Source organism: Leucopleurus acutus (assembly GCF_964270905.1).
Source record: "Leucopleurus acutus genome assembly, chromosome: 13".
NCBI classification, from domain to species: domain Eukaryota; kingdom Metazoa; phylum Chordata; class Mammalia; order Artiodactyla; family Delphinidae; genus Leucopleurus; species Leucopleurus acutus.
In genome coordinates this window covers 24315357-24332151 of record NC_139155.1, presented here as the reverse complement: position 1 = coordinate 24332151, position 16795 = coordinate 24315357, and the positions used below count along the sequence as shown (strand labels likewise).

The window sequence follows — 16795 nt, the reverse complement described above, 5'->3', positions numbered from 1 at the left end:
AGAAGTAACAACTGACACTGCAGAAATACAAAGGATCAGGAGAGACTGCTACAAACAACCATACACCAATAAAATGGACAACCTGGAAAAAGTAAACAATTTCTTAGAATAGTACAACCTTCAAAGACTGAATCAGGAAGGAACAGAAAATATGAACAAACCAATCACAAGCATTGAAATTGAAAATGTGATTGAAAAACTCCCAAGAAACAAAAGCCCAGGACCAGATGGCTTCACAGGTGAATTCTACCAAACATTTAGAAAAGGGCTAACACCTACCCGTCTCAAACTCTTCCAAAATATAGCAGAGGGAGGAACACTCCCAAACTCATTCTACAAGGCCACCATCACCCTGATATCAAAACCAGACAAAGATGTCACAAAGAAAGAAAACTACAGGCCAATATCACTGATGAACACAGATGCAAAAATCCTCAACAAAATACTAGCAAGCAGAATCCAACAGCACATTAAAAGGATCATACACCATGATGAAGTGGGGTTTATCCCAGGAATGCAAGGATTCTTCAATACATGCAAATCAATCAATGGGATACACCATATTAACAAACTGAAGGATATAAACCATTTGATAATCTCAACAGATGCAGAAAAAGCTTTTGACAAAATTCAACACCCATTTATGATAAAACTCTCCAGAACGTGGGCATAGAGGGAACCTACCTCAACCTAATAAAGGCCATATATGACAAATATCACAGCCAACATCGTTCTCAATGGTGAAAAACTGAAACCATTTTCTCTAAGATCAGGAACAAGACAAGGTTGCCCACTCTCACCACTATTATTCAAAATAGTTTTGGAAGTTTTAGCCACAGCAGTCAGAGAAGAAAAAGAAATAAAAGGAATCCAAATTGAAAAAGAAGTAAAACTGTCACTGCTTGCAGATGACATGATACTAGACATAGAGAATCATAAGGATGCTACCAGAAAATAACTAGAGCTATTCAATGAATTTGGTAAAGTAGTAGGATACAAAATTAATGCACAGAAATCTCTGGCATTCCTGTACACTAACGATGAAAAACCTGATAGAGAAATTAAGGAAACACTCCCATTTACCACTGCAACAAAAAGAATAAAATACCTAAGAATGAAACCTACGTAAGGAGAAAAAAGCCCTGTATGCAGAAAACTATAAGACAATGATGAAAGAAATTAAAGGCAATACAAACAGATGGAGAGATATACCATGTTCTTGGATTGGAAGAATCAACATTGTGAAAATGACTATACTACCCAAAGCAAACTACAGATTCAATGCAAGCCCTATCAAACTACCACTGGCATCTTTCACAGAACTAGAACAAAAAATTTTACAATTTGTATGGAAACACAAAAGACCCTAAATAGCCAAAGCAATCTTGTGAAGAAAAATGGAGCTGGAGGAATCCTGACTTCAGACTATACTACAAAGCTACAGTAATCAAGACAGTATGGTACTGGCATAGAAACAGAAATATAGATCAAGGGAACAGGATAGAAAGCCCAGAGATAAACCCATGCACATATGGTCACCTTATTTTTGATAAAGGAGACAAAAATACACAATGGAGAAAAGACAGCCTCTTCAATAAGTGGTGCTGGGAAAACTGGACAGCTACATGTAAAAGAATGAAATTAGAACACTCCCTAACACTATATACAAAAATAAACTCAAAATGGATTAAAGACCTAAATATAAGACCAGACACTATAAAACTGTTAGAGGAAAACATAGGCAGAACACTCTGTGACATAAATCACAGCAAGATCCTTTCTGACCCACCTCCTAGAGAAATGGAAGTAACAAAAATAAACAAATGGGACCTAATGAAAGTTAAAAGCTTTTGCACAGCAAACGAAAACATAAACAAGACAAAAAGACAACCCTCAGAATGGGAGAAAATATTTGCAAATGAAGCAACTGACAGAGGATTAATCTCCAAAATTTACAAGCAGCTCATGCAGCTCAATATCAAAAACGCAAACAACCTAATCCAAAAATGGGCAGGAGACCTAAATAGACATTTCTCCAAAGAAGATATACAGATTGCCAACAAACACATGAAAGGATGCTCAACATCACTAATCATTAGAGAAATGCAAATCAAAACCACAATGAGGTATCACCTCACACCGATCAGAATGGCCATCATTAAAGAATCTAAAGACAATAAATGCTGGAGAGGGTGTGGAGAAAAGGGAACCCTCTTGCACTGTTGGTGGGAATGTGAGTTGATACAGGCGCTATGGAGAACAGTATGGAGGTTCCTTAAAAAACTAAAAATAGAACTACCATGCGACCCAGCAATCCCACTACGGGGCGTATACCCTGAGAAAACTGTGATTCAAAAAGAAACATGTACCACAATGTTCATTGCAGCACTATTTACAACAGCCAGGAGATGGAAGCAACCTAAGTATCCATTGACAGACAAACGGATAAAGAAGATGTGGCACATATATACAATGGAATATTACTCAGCCATAAAAAGAAACGAAATTGAGTTATTTGTAGTGAGGTGGATCGACGCAGAGTCTGTCATACAGAGTGAAGTAAGTCAGAAAGAGAAAAACAAATACCGTATGCTAACACATATATATATGGAATCGAAAAAAACAAATGGTTCTGATGAACCTAGGGGCAGGGTAGTAATAAAGACACAGACGTAGAGAATGGACTTAAGGACACGGGGAGGGGGAAGGGGAAGCTGGGACGAAGTGAGAGAGTGGCATGGACATATATACACTACCAAACGTAAAATAGATAGCTAGTGGGAAGCAGCCGCATAGCACAGGGAGATCAGCTCGGTGCTTTGTGTCCACCTAGAGGGGTGGGATAGGGAGGGTGGGAGGGAGGCGCAAGAGGGAGGAGATATGGGGATACGGGTATGCACAGAGCTGATTCACTTTGTTATAGAGCAGAAACTAACACAACGTTGTAAAGCAATTATACTCCAATAAAGATGTTAAAAAACAACAAGAACAGTGAGTCTCCACATTAATCTTCCCACAACAAAAACTCAGTAAAAATAGATTCTTGCCCAAGTAGATTAAGGGAACCAGGTCAGATGCTGCATCCTGACTTTCTCTAGCTCTTACATCAGAATGTGACACTAAAGGACAGTTTTTTTGAAACCCAATTACCTGAAAATACTCATGGCAGAAGAATGAATGACACAGAATTAATTACTGACAGCTCGGTAGTATGTTTCCAGGGTGCACAGACTGTTCTATGTTGCCCTCCCAGAGCAACTGGAAGGGCTGAGTCAAAAAGCAGGCACTCAGTGGAGCAGAAGAGAAGTGGCATGTCCACAGTCACTCGGCTAGAACCCTGGAGAGCCCGCGGAGGATGCATTCTCCTGCCACCCCCAGGTCATCCTCCACTGTGCTCCGCACCACCTAGGAGGTGGCTTTTTTCCTACCATCTGGACTGTGCTCCTGTCCCAAAGGGTCTCCCCCCCGCGCCCGTGTTCTACTCTCTCCTTGAAAGATCGATTTCAAGCCTCACCTTCCACGTGAAGCTTTTCCTGACTGTGCCAACAAGCGTGCACTCTTCTGCCTTGAAACTCGTACAGCACCAAGTGTCCAAACCCTCAAACCGACCCTGTTACAATTTCTTCTGTTGTCTCTTGTATTATGTAGCTCGTGCATGTGACTTAACACTTCAGCATGTTCTGGAAGCCTCTGTGATGCCAGAAATCAAGTTTACTGCCACAGCATGTGACACGATTTGATTCAAAGCCCAGTGATGAACAAGCGCATCAGAGATGGAGCTGGGACAGCCTATCTTTGCACGGGAAAGCGGCCGCTTCTAGAGGAGGTTTTCCTTTACTACAGCCTCAACATAAGGCGAGCAGCAGCTTGTCAGCCCACTGAGCAGTCGTTTCTACCAGAGTATCGTGGCTGTTACAACTCTGCACTTCTAAGGGTTCTATTTTAAGACAGAAACCATGACCTCTGTGATACAAAGATCCAGGAGGATTTCATCTATTATTAGCTTAAAGAGGACAGGACATTGATCATAAAAGAAGTGCAGGTAAGGTTTCAGCCCAGTGCATATAATTTCAAGCAATTCTAGAAGGACCTGGAATGCACCTAAGAGAGACGTGTGGCTCAAAACTTCCTTTCAAGCTGTAGAAACTAAAGAATAGAAGGGTTGTGATCTGTAGAGGTCATTCAGCTAGCTGGGGACAGCAATGAGTCAGAAAGCCAGTCTCCTAGTGCCTAGTGAAGTACACTCTCTACATGCCAGGTTGCCTCTCCCTGTAAGTTACACTGTCATGAGTAACTGTCTTTTCCACTAGGCTAGAATTCTAAAATGCAGAGAAACTTCAGGAATACCACACACAGTATCAATCTGCATCGCAGCACTGGGCACAGTTACAGTATTAAAACAATCACCTTGATTGGTAACATCGTGAATGAGGTCGGATGATAGTTTTAAATAAAACATAACTGAAGTAGAAAACCTGAATTTAAGTTCACAGAAACCTCCAGTCTGATGTTGAACAAGACACTGCCATCTCTGGGCCTCAGTTTCCCACAAGGACAAAGGGGTGTCTGTGGTGTTTCTCAGTGGGGGAGCTACTGGTGTTTGATAGGGTCCATTCTTCCTCGGGACTGTCCTCTGTATTGTAGGACACCTAGCATCTCTGGCCTTGGGCCACCAAGTGCCGGCAGAGACCCAGCCAAAAATGCCCCCTTCCCCCATATTTCACACTCCCCTGGTTGAGAACCACCAGGAAGGTCTCCAAGGTCCCCGCTGGCTCTAAAATGCCAGCAGGAAGACACCAGAGGTCAGCAGCAGGAGGCACCGTCCTACCCGTAGATGTCCAGGACCCCGATGAAGGAGTGCTGCTTGAGGGAGGTGTGCAGGGCCTTGTTGACGTGCCCCACTATCCAGTCAAACAGCTGGGCGTAGATGTGCTTGGCCAGGGCGTTGCGCGCGTTGACCACCTGCTGCAGGGACATGGTCTTGACGTAGGTCTCCGAGGTGGTGACCAGCTTGCGATGGCACAGCCAATGCTCCATCTGACTGTGCTCCACCCCCAGCAGCTGGCAGAAGTTGCTCAGGTGTTCATCCTTGGGCTGGAAGAGACATGGGAGAAGGGTTCAGGAGGGGCGTGGAGGACAGCCCACCACCATGCTCTAGGGAGGGAAGGAACCCAACTGTAGGCCCCCCAGAACCCCATTTCATCCCTAGCCACTGCCCCAGCCATCTCATGCACTCTCACACCACTAGGTGACAATAGGGGCCCAAAGAGTGTTGCTCAAAATGATAATACCTGCTCATGAACACATCAGCAGCAGGGCTTTAAAAAACAACTCTCCACTTTCCCTGTCCCCTCCTCCCCTGCCAGGGCCTGAAGGGTAACTGGAGGAGAGGGCTCCGGAGTGAAGGGTGCAGGATGAGAACTGGTAACTTAGGAACAGATAATCTGTTAAGAATAAGGAGCCAGCGGCAAAATCCCAGTGAACGTAGCTTCCAGCTGCAGAGTTCCACGTGCAGCGCTCAATCCACAGCCCCGGAAAGGTCCTCGCTTTTGAGTGTTACCTTGGGCTCGCACGCGGTCTAGAGCAGTGCGCTCGGAGACGAGCCCTGAGCTGACCGCCTTGGACGATGACAGCACACTGACATCACACCGTCCTAAGCTTCCAAGCAGATGTGCTTTCATCTTAGCCCCGGTCATACTAAACACATAACGGAACTTATTTACATTCTTTAAGCACTTGCCACTTGGAAAGAAAGCGAATCTAGGTGGAGAGCTAGGACAAATGGCAAAAAATAAGGAACAGATTTTGACTTGGGAAGATCACTTGGAACACTGTAACTGATATTCATGTTTAGAGCTGGGAAAAACTAGGGGTGCCTCCAGCGTAAGTCCCTTCACCTACAGGTAAGAAACTGAGCCCCAGAGAAGTATAAGAACGCACCCAGGTAGCCAGCTGCATTTCATCTTGACCCTCAATTACCCAAAGTACCAATCACATCACCTTGCCCTTGAGTCCCTGATAACCAAGTCACCCACACAGTTTTATTTCCCAAGTGTGTAGGTGTCCTGGGTCCCCCTTGCTGCCCATTCACAACACCCCACAGAAAACCTGCTTTTCCTCTAGAGGTTCTTCTCGCCCATTACTCATTCCCTCATCTAAATCCCCCAGGGGAAGCTGATAACCCAGCCATGAGCCTGCTGGAGAGCTTACTAACTCCGAGGCTGAAAGGGAATCCTTTAGAATGTCATGTGCCACCTCCTAATGGCCCTGAATTGCTTGTGGGAATCATTTTCTGATGACGCTGCCACCGCGTAAATGCAGGCTTGTTCAATGAAAATTAACACAGATAACTGTGCCATTTCCCCAGCCCATTTTTTCTTAAATACTTAAAATCCATCTACCCAAATACACACAATTACAAAATAATAAAATGTCAGAGTAGGAAAGAACCTCCAAAAGTCATTAAGGCCAGTTTTTCCGGAGTGTGGTTTGTGGAGTTGGAGTAATAGTTACAAAGGCCATTAACTGGCTTTACTCAACAAAAGTGGGGGGGCCGGGAGAGGGACAGTAGGTTGAATGTGGTGGAACCGGCTTGTTAACGTACTCTGTAAACACACACACACACACACACACACACACACACACACAGTTCCACAAGTGCTGGTACTTTTCAATCATCACCACAGGGCAGGTTCCCATCGGCTGCAGCAGGGAGTGGCCTGCCCATCTATTACCCACTCCTGACTGTTGATTAAAGACAGCCAGCATCATAGGCAGCTGATGAGTTTCGTGGGCCCATATTGCCAAGTTCAAGAAACAAGTTGCCTCTGGTGTCCAAGTAATCGCATGCTACTGCATCTCCAAGGTAACTCTGGCAGTTACGGGACATATATTCACACTTTAATTAAAAGTAACAACTACCAAGCAGAAGGCACACTGCACCTGGACAGACACCCCTCCACAGCAGGAGGTCCACCCTACGTACCCAAGGCATAACCCAAAATCCGTGCACCAGCACCCACTTAGCAAAGCACTTCTCGAGCGTGCTGGGCATGGATGGGGAACATCAGGCTGGTGGAAGACAGCCCGTCCAGAGGAAGGCGCAGGGCCGGCGGTGGCGTGGAGCAAGAACACTGGCTGGGCTTTGCCATTAACTGTCATTGTGGCCTTAGAGAGAGAGTTTCCTCTCTCTGGGCCTTAGTCTTTCCAACCCTGTGAAGGGAGACGGATGCTCAGAAGGTCCATTCTGGCTCTGCCAACAATGATGATAACAGTCGAGAACTCAAGCCCTTGAGCCCTGTGCCAAGGTGGGTAATATCACCCCTGCCCGCAGATAAGGAAACAGGTAAGAAACTATCAGTAAGTGGCAGAACCAGGATTTGAACCCTGGCAGCCCCGACTCCAATTTCTCACTCTCAATTAGCTCTCGACACAGCCTTTAACTGGAGAACAATATGAGACCAGCCTAGACCACGTACCTGTGCTCAGAAACCTCTGACTTCCTGTCGTCTCTGAGAGTAAAGGCCTGGTGTCCAAGCCTCCACCTGTCAGGCATCCTCCCCTCCCTCCAGCACCATTTGTGTCCTCCGTTCCCCCCCCCCTTTCCCCAAGTGTGCCCTGATAGCCCTCCTTCACACAGTCTTTACACACACACTCAGTGGGTGCCAGTGTGTGTCAGGGCTAGAAGAGTGAGCACAGGAGACACTGTCCTGGAGTTTAGTGGGGGAAACGGGCATCGATTAAATACCACCAGTAAACCTTCACTCTCCTTCTCACCCGAAGGTCCCTGCAGAGGCTGGTGCGGAAGATCAGCTCTAAGATCAGAGAGACACTTCCCTGATAAGCCCAAGTCCTAGCTCTCCAAAGAGGCCCTGGCCTCACTCAACCCACAGCCACCGGCGCCCAGGAACTCGCTGGCCCTGGTCCTCGGGCCTCACCGTCAGCCCCGCCCAGTGTTCATCTATTTGCTTACTTGCGTCACCCCCTGAGCCTTTGGAGCCTCCATCATCCATCCATCTGCTTACTGGGCATCTACCAAGTCCTGGGCACCGTGCTGGGTGCTGGTGATACAACAGCGAGCAAACAGTCCCCGTTCTCATAGACTTTGGAGTCTCATGAGGGAGAGAGACACACAGCAAATCATCCCATAATAAATGTAAAATTACAAGCATGCTGAGAGATACGGAGGAGAGAAATGAACGCTCTAAGAACCCACGACGGGGGATGTGACCAGGAAGTGACCTTGAGAAGGAGACTGGGGGAGGGGAGGGGGGAGGCCAAGGGAAATCTGTCAGCTTCCCTGCATTTGGCCAGCCTAAATCAGGAGTTCTTCAATGCCACTGTTCCTAATCTTACCTGTCCCCGACACTAGGCAGCGTACGGTTGCCCTAAGGAACCGGGGGACATTTATGGGGATGTGCTGGGAAGGGAGGCACAGACCCTCTGTGCCCTTCTCAAGAGGGACAATGCTTCACTGGCCCTAAAGAGTGTCTGGCCTGCACTAGAGGCCCATCCACCACCCCACCAAGGCACCAGGTTCTCCTCTGCCCACCTCGATCCGTCTCCCAGCATCACCACGGCCAGCCACACTGCCCCACCACACACACACACACACACACACACACACACACACACACACACACACACACACGCAGACAGGCGCACACACACGCCGATGTCCCGGGGCACCGAGCGCTGCCCAGCTCCAGCATTCCCGGCTTTCACACTGGGCCCAGCGGGTGATCCTCTCACGAGGCTGCAGACTGCGTGCGGAGGATGGCGGCAGGCCTGATGGGGCCAGGGGTTCCAAATCCAAGGCTATTTCTCTTGTAGGTGTATGGGGGTGATGAGCTCGGCCAAATGCCAGCTACCACTCAGGACTTCCTCTCCCTCAAGGCAGGGCCAGGTTTAACTGGGTTAAAAAATGTCTGCACAATTGAAAGAAGATCAGCTTGTGCGTGGCCTGGACACATGCCCACATTCCTATTCTGTAGTACTGTCTTCTGTATTTCCCCAGTTATTTAAATTCTAAGACCTTGGTAGCAAGAATCATACTTTGTACCTCCCAGGACTTGGCCATAAATGGACAGAGAAGAGGCCTAAAAGAAAGAAACAATTGCAGATTCCTTACTCAAGGTCAGAATATCAGTTTTTTAGCCCAGCCCCACACCATCACATACCAGAGAGCACACAATATGCTGTCCATACTACTTGTAACCGGCAGTGTTCCCCCACCCACCCACTTAGACATTTTTTATCTCCCACATAGAAGGTACTACACTGGGCACCAAGAAAGCAACAGTCATTAAGAGCATTTATGGAGCACTTCGTAGTTTGCAATACTGTCATATAGATGTCTCAGTATTCTCTCCTTTGTACTGTCAAAATCTTGGCACCTGTGGTTATCTGTCCCGTCCACCCAATTAGATTGTAAGCTCCTTGGAGACAGTGTCCAACACTCCCTCATATCCCTGCAAGCAGACCGGAAGTTCTCATGAGCTGACAGCACTGTAGAATTCCATGGACCTCGGGTACTTGGGAAATCAAACCATCAGAAATAATTTATTGAGTAACCACTAAATTCCCTGCCCTCAGTGACAGAAACTGATGGCAGCTGATTTGAAAAGAATTTGTTGTTTTAAATAATTATCAGCAAGGGAACAGAAACCATTCCCCTTAAGAATAAATAACCTATGAATGTCCTCTAAGCGTAAAGTATTTCAGTCGTATAAAGCTCTACGGACAGAGTAAACTGGGCACATGTTATCTCGGGTGCTGGCGGGCAACTTACTGATATACTGCAGGATTCACCATCGCGCTCCGCTTGAATCTCCACATTTCCAAGGTGTAGGATGGAAGCAATTATCTTAAAAATGTTTATCTGATGGGACTCTCTCACTCCTGGGGAAAAAAAAAAAAATGAATGAATGGCACTCAGTATCCACGGTAGGATAGAAAGGATGTTTTCCCCTCTTTTTAAGGACTTAAGGAAAAATGTTTCATTTTCCTTTCTGGGCCAGTGACTCCTAAAATGATCCAGGCTCCTCACCAAGTAATTACCACTCACAGTAACAGCTCAGAGGGCAAAGGGGCTCCTTGGACTAAAAGAGAAATATCTTCACGGTGATTGTCCCGATCAGACCAGATGGGTCACGCTACCATTTTCACTCCTCCAAGAGCAGAGGAGAGGCGGCAATCAAGCAGACCCACTTTGGACATCATTGCAACCAACATTTTATGGATGTTTTTATGAGTTTAGTAAGAATGGTCATCTATCTGCCGTCATTTTTCTCCCAACATAATATCCTGCAAACATCTGTGACACACATCTGAAGCGCCAACGGAGAAAGAGGAGAAATTTCTCCTGGGGGCGCCGTTACGGGGCTGGCCGGCCAGCCGGCCCCTGGCTGTTCCCCTGGGGGCTGTTGCTCACCACACTATATGCTCCGTCAGTTACAGACACACACACCTACTCTGGAGCCACTGGCAGCAGATATCTACTGTCGATTTTATTATTTATGCATGTAAGTTATCAAAGACATGCATACTCTCTTAAAATTTATATTTAGCTTTAAGGCATTACCATTTCTTTTTGAATTACCAAATACTTCAGACTTAAAAAAAGACTACAGACCAATATAGTGAACACCAGTTGACCTACCATTCAGTTTAAGAGATAATACAGTTGTTCTCCAAATTCTTCCCCAGATGCAGTTACTTATTTTTAAGGCAATATTTTACTCAGGCTTAAAAAAAAAAAAGTCAGTAACACCTATATAAATGGGAGTAAAGATGTGTCATGTTAGGATTAAAAACTTTACTCAGATAATCAACGAAGTGGACAACCCAAGCATGAACTAGACAAATTAACTCTACACTTTCACAGTGTTAGATGACCCCTACTGTGTAAACTTCATAGGGTCGGGGATTTACTTTTTAATTTTTATTACACAGCATCTTCAAAATATACAAACTTAAAAAAAATTACAACGAATCCCTGTTCTTGCTTCATCATTATATCCCCAGTGCCTGGCACACAGTAGGTGCTCAGAAACATGAGTGACAGAAAGACTGCATTGATACTTGTTACGCAGACGGAAGTCCTTGCAAATGTCTACAGAAATGCATGCATTGTTCAAACATCTGGTTTTACTTAAACTAATAATCCAAAGAACAGCCAGAGGGTGAACAATTTAGGCACATGTCCTGAGTGTAACTGCGTAAGAGTGGCAAAAGAAAGACCAGTTAAAGCCAGAGGCTGAAACCCAGGACAAGACAGGAGGCTGGATGGCTATGCACCTGTATAGGGAGTAAAGCACTGTACAGTGCTCTCAGATACGTCCCACAGAACTAGTCAGGAAGTGGGTGCTGGGCCCATCACAGGATGAGAGGGATAGATCACTTTCCTCTCCCCTTCTCTTATTCTTAGGAACCAATGCTTTGTCAATTTCCAAAGACCTAACCACCCTGTCATAGTAGGAATTTAAGTAGTGGCTGACTGGATGACTGGATGGCTGACTACTGAATCCTAACAATAGTTAAGATTCCTATGCTATACTGACCAGAAAGTCCCTTTTTAATACAGGATTCTCCGAATAAGCAGTACCTCTTTACAGGAAGCAACAAAACAAAACAAAACAAAACAAAAATCAAACACTAAATCTGAAAGGCTCGTAGCCCACAGCCTGTTTTTGTAAATAAAGTTTTATTAGAACAGTCATGTCTTTCCTTTTACATTTTGGCTATGGTTACTTTTGCACTACAATGGCAAAGTTAAGTAGTTGCTACAGAAATCGTATGGCCAAGAGGGCCCAAAATATTTACTATCATGTCCTTTAAGAAAAAGTTTGCCAACCTCTGGAATTTAAAAAATGGACATGTTTATTAAAGAGTAGGGAAGAATGGCTTATTAAATAATTAATTTTAAAAATTCCATTTGCTTTGAGAATTAAAGTACCTAGTCTCCTTAGGGCCTTGGAGGGAACAACCATCTCCCTGGATCAGCTTATGCCCACTGCTCACACCAGCACTACCTTCTCCTTTCTTAGCCGACTGCTATCCTCCTCAACATCGAGTCTCCTCTATACCTGCTCCCCAGCGCTGGAGAACAGAACAGCTCCGTGGTGCTGGGGAACTCAGGGACACCTGTACCCAGTTTATCATCTCTCAGCTTCAAATCTGCCCTCCTTTGCCCTGCTGTGTCACACGGTGCTAGACCCTGTAAACGTTTCCCCTTGGCCTGCGGGTGGCACGTCACACTTGGTCAAGAGAGGGCACTGCAAGGACTTCACAAGGCGAGAGCAGCAGGAAGCCATTTCCATCCCTGGCTCTGGTCCTCCACAGTCATCAGTATTCACCTTGGGAGTCCAGCCACCCGCCAGGTGAGCTCCAGCTGTGTCTTCAGGCCACGCTCCCCCATTAGCAGCTGCTTCTGAGAAGTTCTGGCTCCACCACACCCCAGGGCACTACAGGCTGCTTACGCGGACCAGGGATGGCCCGCACCCTCTGGCAGGTTCCTTTACCGCCACAGGGCTTCCTGACGTTGGGGCAGCCACATCCTCCTAGAAGTGTTCGCAATCTCAGCCTGGCGTGGGGGGCTCTCCTAGTCAGCAGCTCCTGTACTGGCTGTTCCTCCTCTCCCTCGAGACAGCTCTTTTACACCCACTATTTCTAGACCCCTAAAATCCTCTTATTTATAGTTAATTATCTGCTACTGCTCTTGTTAACAATTATAGTGTTTTTTCTCTTTTGGAATAGCCAGTGCAGTTTCTGTCTCATGGGTACAAAAGGCAAACCACATCTATCCACCAGTTATCCAGAGAAGTGAACAGCACTCAGATTGCAGCACATGCAGTCCTGACTTTCTCCCCATATGGAGATCAGCGCGTGTCCTGTTTGGCCATGCTTTATTTGGACATTGGATGAAACCTCCCTGATTCCCAAAGAACCTAAGAAATGCTGCTCTGGGTTGGTCACATGACTCAGAAGCCGAATGTCTGTCAGGGAAGGGCTGGGGAAGGCACCAGGTCCCCCGGAGCCACTTTGCGGATTTCAGGCTAACTTCCCAAGCTTCCCCTTTTCTGGCTGCAGGTCCCAGGAATTTACCACTTCAATTTGCCAGTTAAGCACAGACTGCCTTCCACTTTACCACTTGGGGGCTCTTTTCCCCCAAAACTGGCCGGGGAAAGGGGCAGTTTTCTCCAGCTCTACTGTCTTATATGACCCAGAAGGACAGAGAGATCTTGATTTATAGATTCCACTGCTAAGTTCTATATGGAAACAGCAACAACAGAAATAACACTGCGTGTATGGCAGAGCTACTAGACCTCTGCAGTCTGTTTCCCACTTGGAGACCCTGACTGTGGAACATGGCTGGTTTCAGTCCCTAAGGCATGTTCCTTCTGCTAGAACACACTGCCTCAGACCCTCAACACAAAAAGACACGGCTCTTCTTGGCTTTCATCCATTCCTGTCAATGCCCTGAAGGAGTGAAAAGGAGTACTTGGCAATGCCTCACAGATCAACTCTCAAATCCTATTGTTAAGAAAGGGCACCAAAGTTCCATGCCATAAGCTTTGGAGCCCAAGGGTTGGGATGGAATAAGAGTATGAAGATATTCACCAAGAGCGAGAGGGCTTCCCCACCAGCTCACGAAGGTTGGCAAGCAGAGCGGGACACTGCCATGCTTCTTCTCCACGCGATCAACCCTCTGGGCCTTTCTCCCCATCCCCAAGTTCCTTACCAAGGAGCGTGAAGGCTTGTCGCGTCTTCTCAAAGTCCTCAGCATCATCTACACCCTCGATGGACGTGTCTCCTCCCTGTGACGTGTAGAAGAAGTCCTCGGCACAGGCTGCGGTGGGAAAGGAGGTGAGGCATCAGGCATGGGAGGGACGCTTCATCCCCAGGTTCACCACAGACCATGCCCCACAAGGGTGGCCACCCCCTGAGCAAGCTGACCCGGGCCAGAGTTTATTCCCAGCTGGATGTGGAACTCTTTCAAATACCATCTTTACCGACAAAGGCAAGTGGGAGAGAAAACTGAGTAACAAAAGACAGAAAAGTACAACACAGTGACAGAGCCTGTTGTTGCATTTGTGTTAAAACTGATATGTGAAAAACCAGGGAACATAAAAGTCACGGCAAGTTCAAGTTACAGGAGCATTCACCACAGACTTGTTTTATAAAAGGCTCTGATAGACACAGTAAAATGTACACCCGCCCTAGAACCAGACTTCCATGACCATCAATAATCTTAGTCTGACAACCTCGTTTGACACATGAGGGGCAACGACGTGCCCAGAGTGACACGATTTGTTTGTTTTAAACGCTGGGGCACCTTGAGCTATTTAAGCACGTGTACAAACGTAGGCTGAGACTCTCATCCCCTGGCTTACTTCCTCTTCAGTCAGGCCTCTGCTAACAGCCTGGGGATGACTAGCGAGGAGGGGCCCAGGTTCCGTCATAGAATTCAGAGCCACCCTCAGCAGAGGGCAAAAGTGCAACGAGCCCTGGGGAGTATCTGAACTACAAGGCTTGAGAGCCAGCATTTAAGGTAACAATTGTACGTCATCAAAATCACCCTCGAAAATCATTTCAACTTTCCACAAACTATAATGCCTTTGTGTGGTACAATTCTGTCCAATGCTTGGCATTTCTAAGTGTAAAATGTTTGATTTTGATAAGATGCCAAAACTGGACACTAGCTGTTCTCCCTCCTCCTCTGAAAACACCAGTTAAATGATTTTCTCTTGACCTGGGCACATACGGTTGTGATTATGATGGGTCTCTTGTCCTCCAGTTTGGGTCTCTCTCTTTACTTTCAGCTACACATGCTTAGATGCAGCTTCGTTGCAACTCCCAGCCCTCCTTCAACACTTTGTCCTCCCGATTTGATCTCCGAAGAATTTCTTGAGTCTCTTTCCTTCCTCCATCCTGACTGCCACTATCCAGGGTCTGACCTGTCCAGCATCTGTTGTCTGGGGACTGTTGCAAAAGACTCTAAGCCTTTCTCCCTGCTTCTGCTCCTGTCCTTTCTAAATCCTCCTTTAAACTTCTGGTAACTCTGAGCACACCACTCCCTACTTAAAGCCCTTTGGAGACACCCTCCTGTTCCACTGCCCTCAAGGCAAAAGTCAAACACCCTAGAAGGGCCTCCGGGACCTTTTGTGAAGCGGCCTCCTCCGACTACTCCAGACTCACACCTAGTCCTTCCATCCCCACCTCTATGTCCCAGATACACCGGCTTCCTTCCTGTCATTCCTCAGCTCTACCCCTGTTCATGCCAATGGCCCTGCAGACGTCTCCTTCCTGGTCTCTCCCACTTCTCACCTTGATCCTATGCTCCAAGCCACACTGCACTGTTCCGCCAATTCCTCCCACCGCTCAAGTCCACGATACCAGGCCCAGCTAGGAAGTGGCAGAACTCAGCCCCAAACCCCAGTCTCACACACAACCAACAGGCAACACTGCACATGGGAATGAACAGCAGAATACTGGTCATGTTTTATGAGGGAAGGCTTCCTGGAGGAGTGACTTCAACCCACTCTGATGACTGCAGGCAGCTGAACTGGGAGACGAAGGACTTTGGCCCTGAGCTCACTCCCAGCCACAGCAGAAGCGAATTCTGATGAAGCAAGACATCAGGTCTTTGTGGAAGACGGCATATTTGGATCTTCCATATCTAATCACCCTGGAAGCTCTGGCACAGAGTAATGTGACAGCTTCAAGCGTTTAATAAAAGCATCAATTCTTTTTTTCCCTTTACACTCACCTTTCAAAATACCTCATCTGATGATTTTTTACTGTGTCCACATGAAGACGACTGAATACAGTCGTCCCTCTGTATGCACAGGGAGTTGGGTCTAGGACACACCCCCCCAACAGATACCAACATTCACAGATGCTCAAGTCTCTTGTATAAAATGGTATAGTACAGTCAGCCCTCCACAACCATGGATCGAATTTCAGTTGGTTGAATCCACAGATGCAGAACCTGCAGATATGAAGGGCCAAGTGTATATTTACTCCCATTTTTCAGACAGGCAAACTGAGCACCATAGGGCTTTAAGGGGTTTCCCAGGCTCACCCAGGGTTTGGCCAGACCTGTGAGCCAATTCCTTGATCACCCAATTAAGGAGATGGTTATCTATGACATCCCATGACTTAGCCATAAATACAACCTACATCATAATCAAAAGTATCAGTTGATACATCAGAGTCACCTGAGACTCCAAAAAGAACACTAAGCTTTCATATTGGAGGGAAGGAGGCATTTTCAGCATCAAAGACCTTTCATTGTCAAAGGCCAGGGCCCCAATGCCTGATGTTCTGAGTGAAACAGACCTCCCCACCCTTCCCAGCTTTGAGTTCCCAAACGCACACGCCCAGCAGAGTAACTTCTTCCTGCTCGGGTTCATCACTGCAGGGGCCACCCCAGCCAATCACAGCATTCTCTACTGAATGATTTGAATCCAATCAAAATAATCATCTCCTTTCCATCTGCTTTAAGGCTACAATCACCTCTGTTATCGTCACTCCCAGACCCTCTTAATAAGACAGACATCCCAACAGGGTGCAGTCACTCTTCCCCTATTTGCTTTGCCTGCCTGGATCTCAGCTCTCCTTTTAGGCCCATGAAGCCAATCATCCCATCCCAGAGAGGCGTCTCGTGTCCTCCAGTTTGGGTCTCTCTTTACTTAGAATTCCCCAGGAGATATGCAGCACAAAGCCCCCTGTTAACTGGCTCACTGGATCAGACTAGTGCCCAGAAGGGTCGCGAAGCCAGTGATTAGAGCAA

The 16795-nt window shown here is 46.7% G+C and overlaps 1 protein-coding gene across 1 annotated transcript in view; it reads right to left on the bottom strand.

Moving 5' to 3' along the window:
- The window catches only part of MYO5B (myosin VB), a 396769-nt gene that overhangs the window by 148964 nt on the left and 231010 nt on the right, over positions 1–16795 (bottom strand). Inside the window, exons 8-10 of the mRNA XM_082853383.1 lie at positions 13742–13849; positions 9791–9900; positions 4829–5094 (exon numbers count right to left, since the gene is read on the bottom strand). Coding sequence (XP_082709509.1) covers positions 4829–5094; positions 9791–9900; positions 13742–13849 — 484 coding nt within the window. The remainder of the gene's footprint in view (positions 1–4828; positions 5095–9790; positions 9901–13741; positions 13850–16795) is intronic.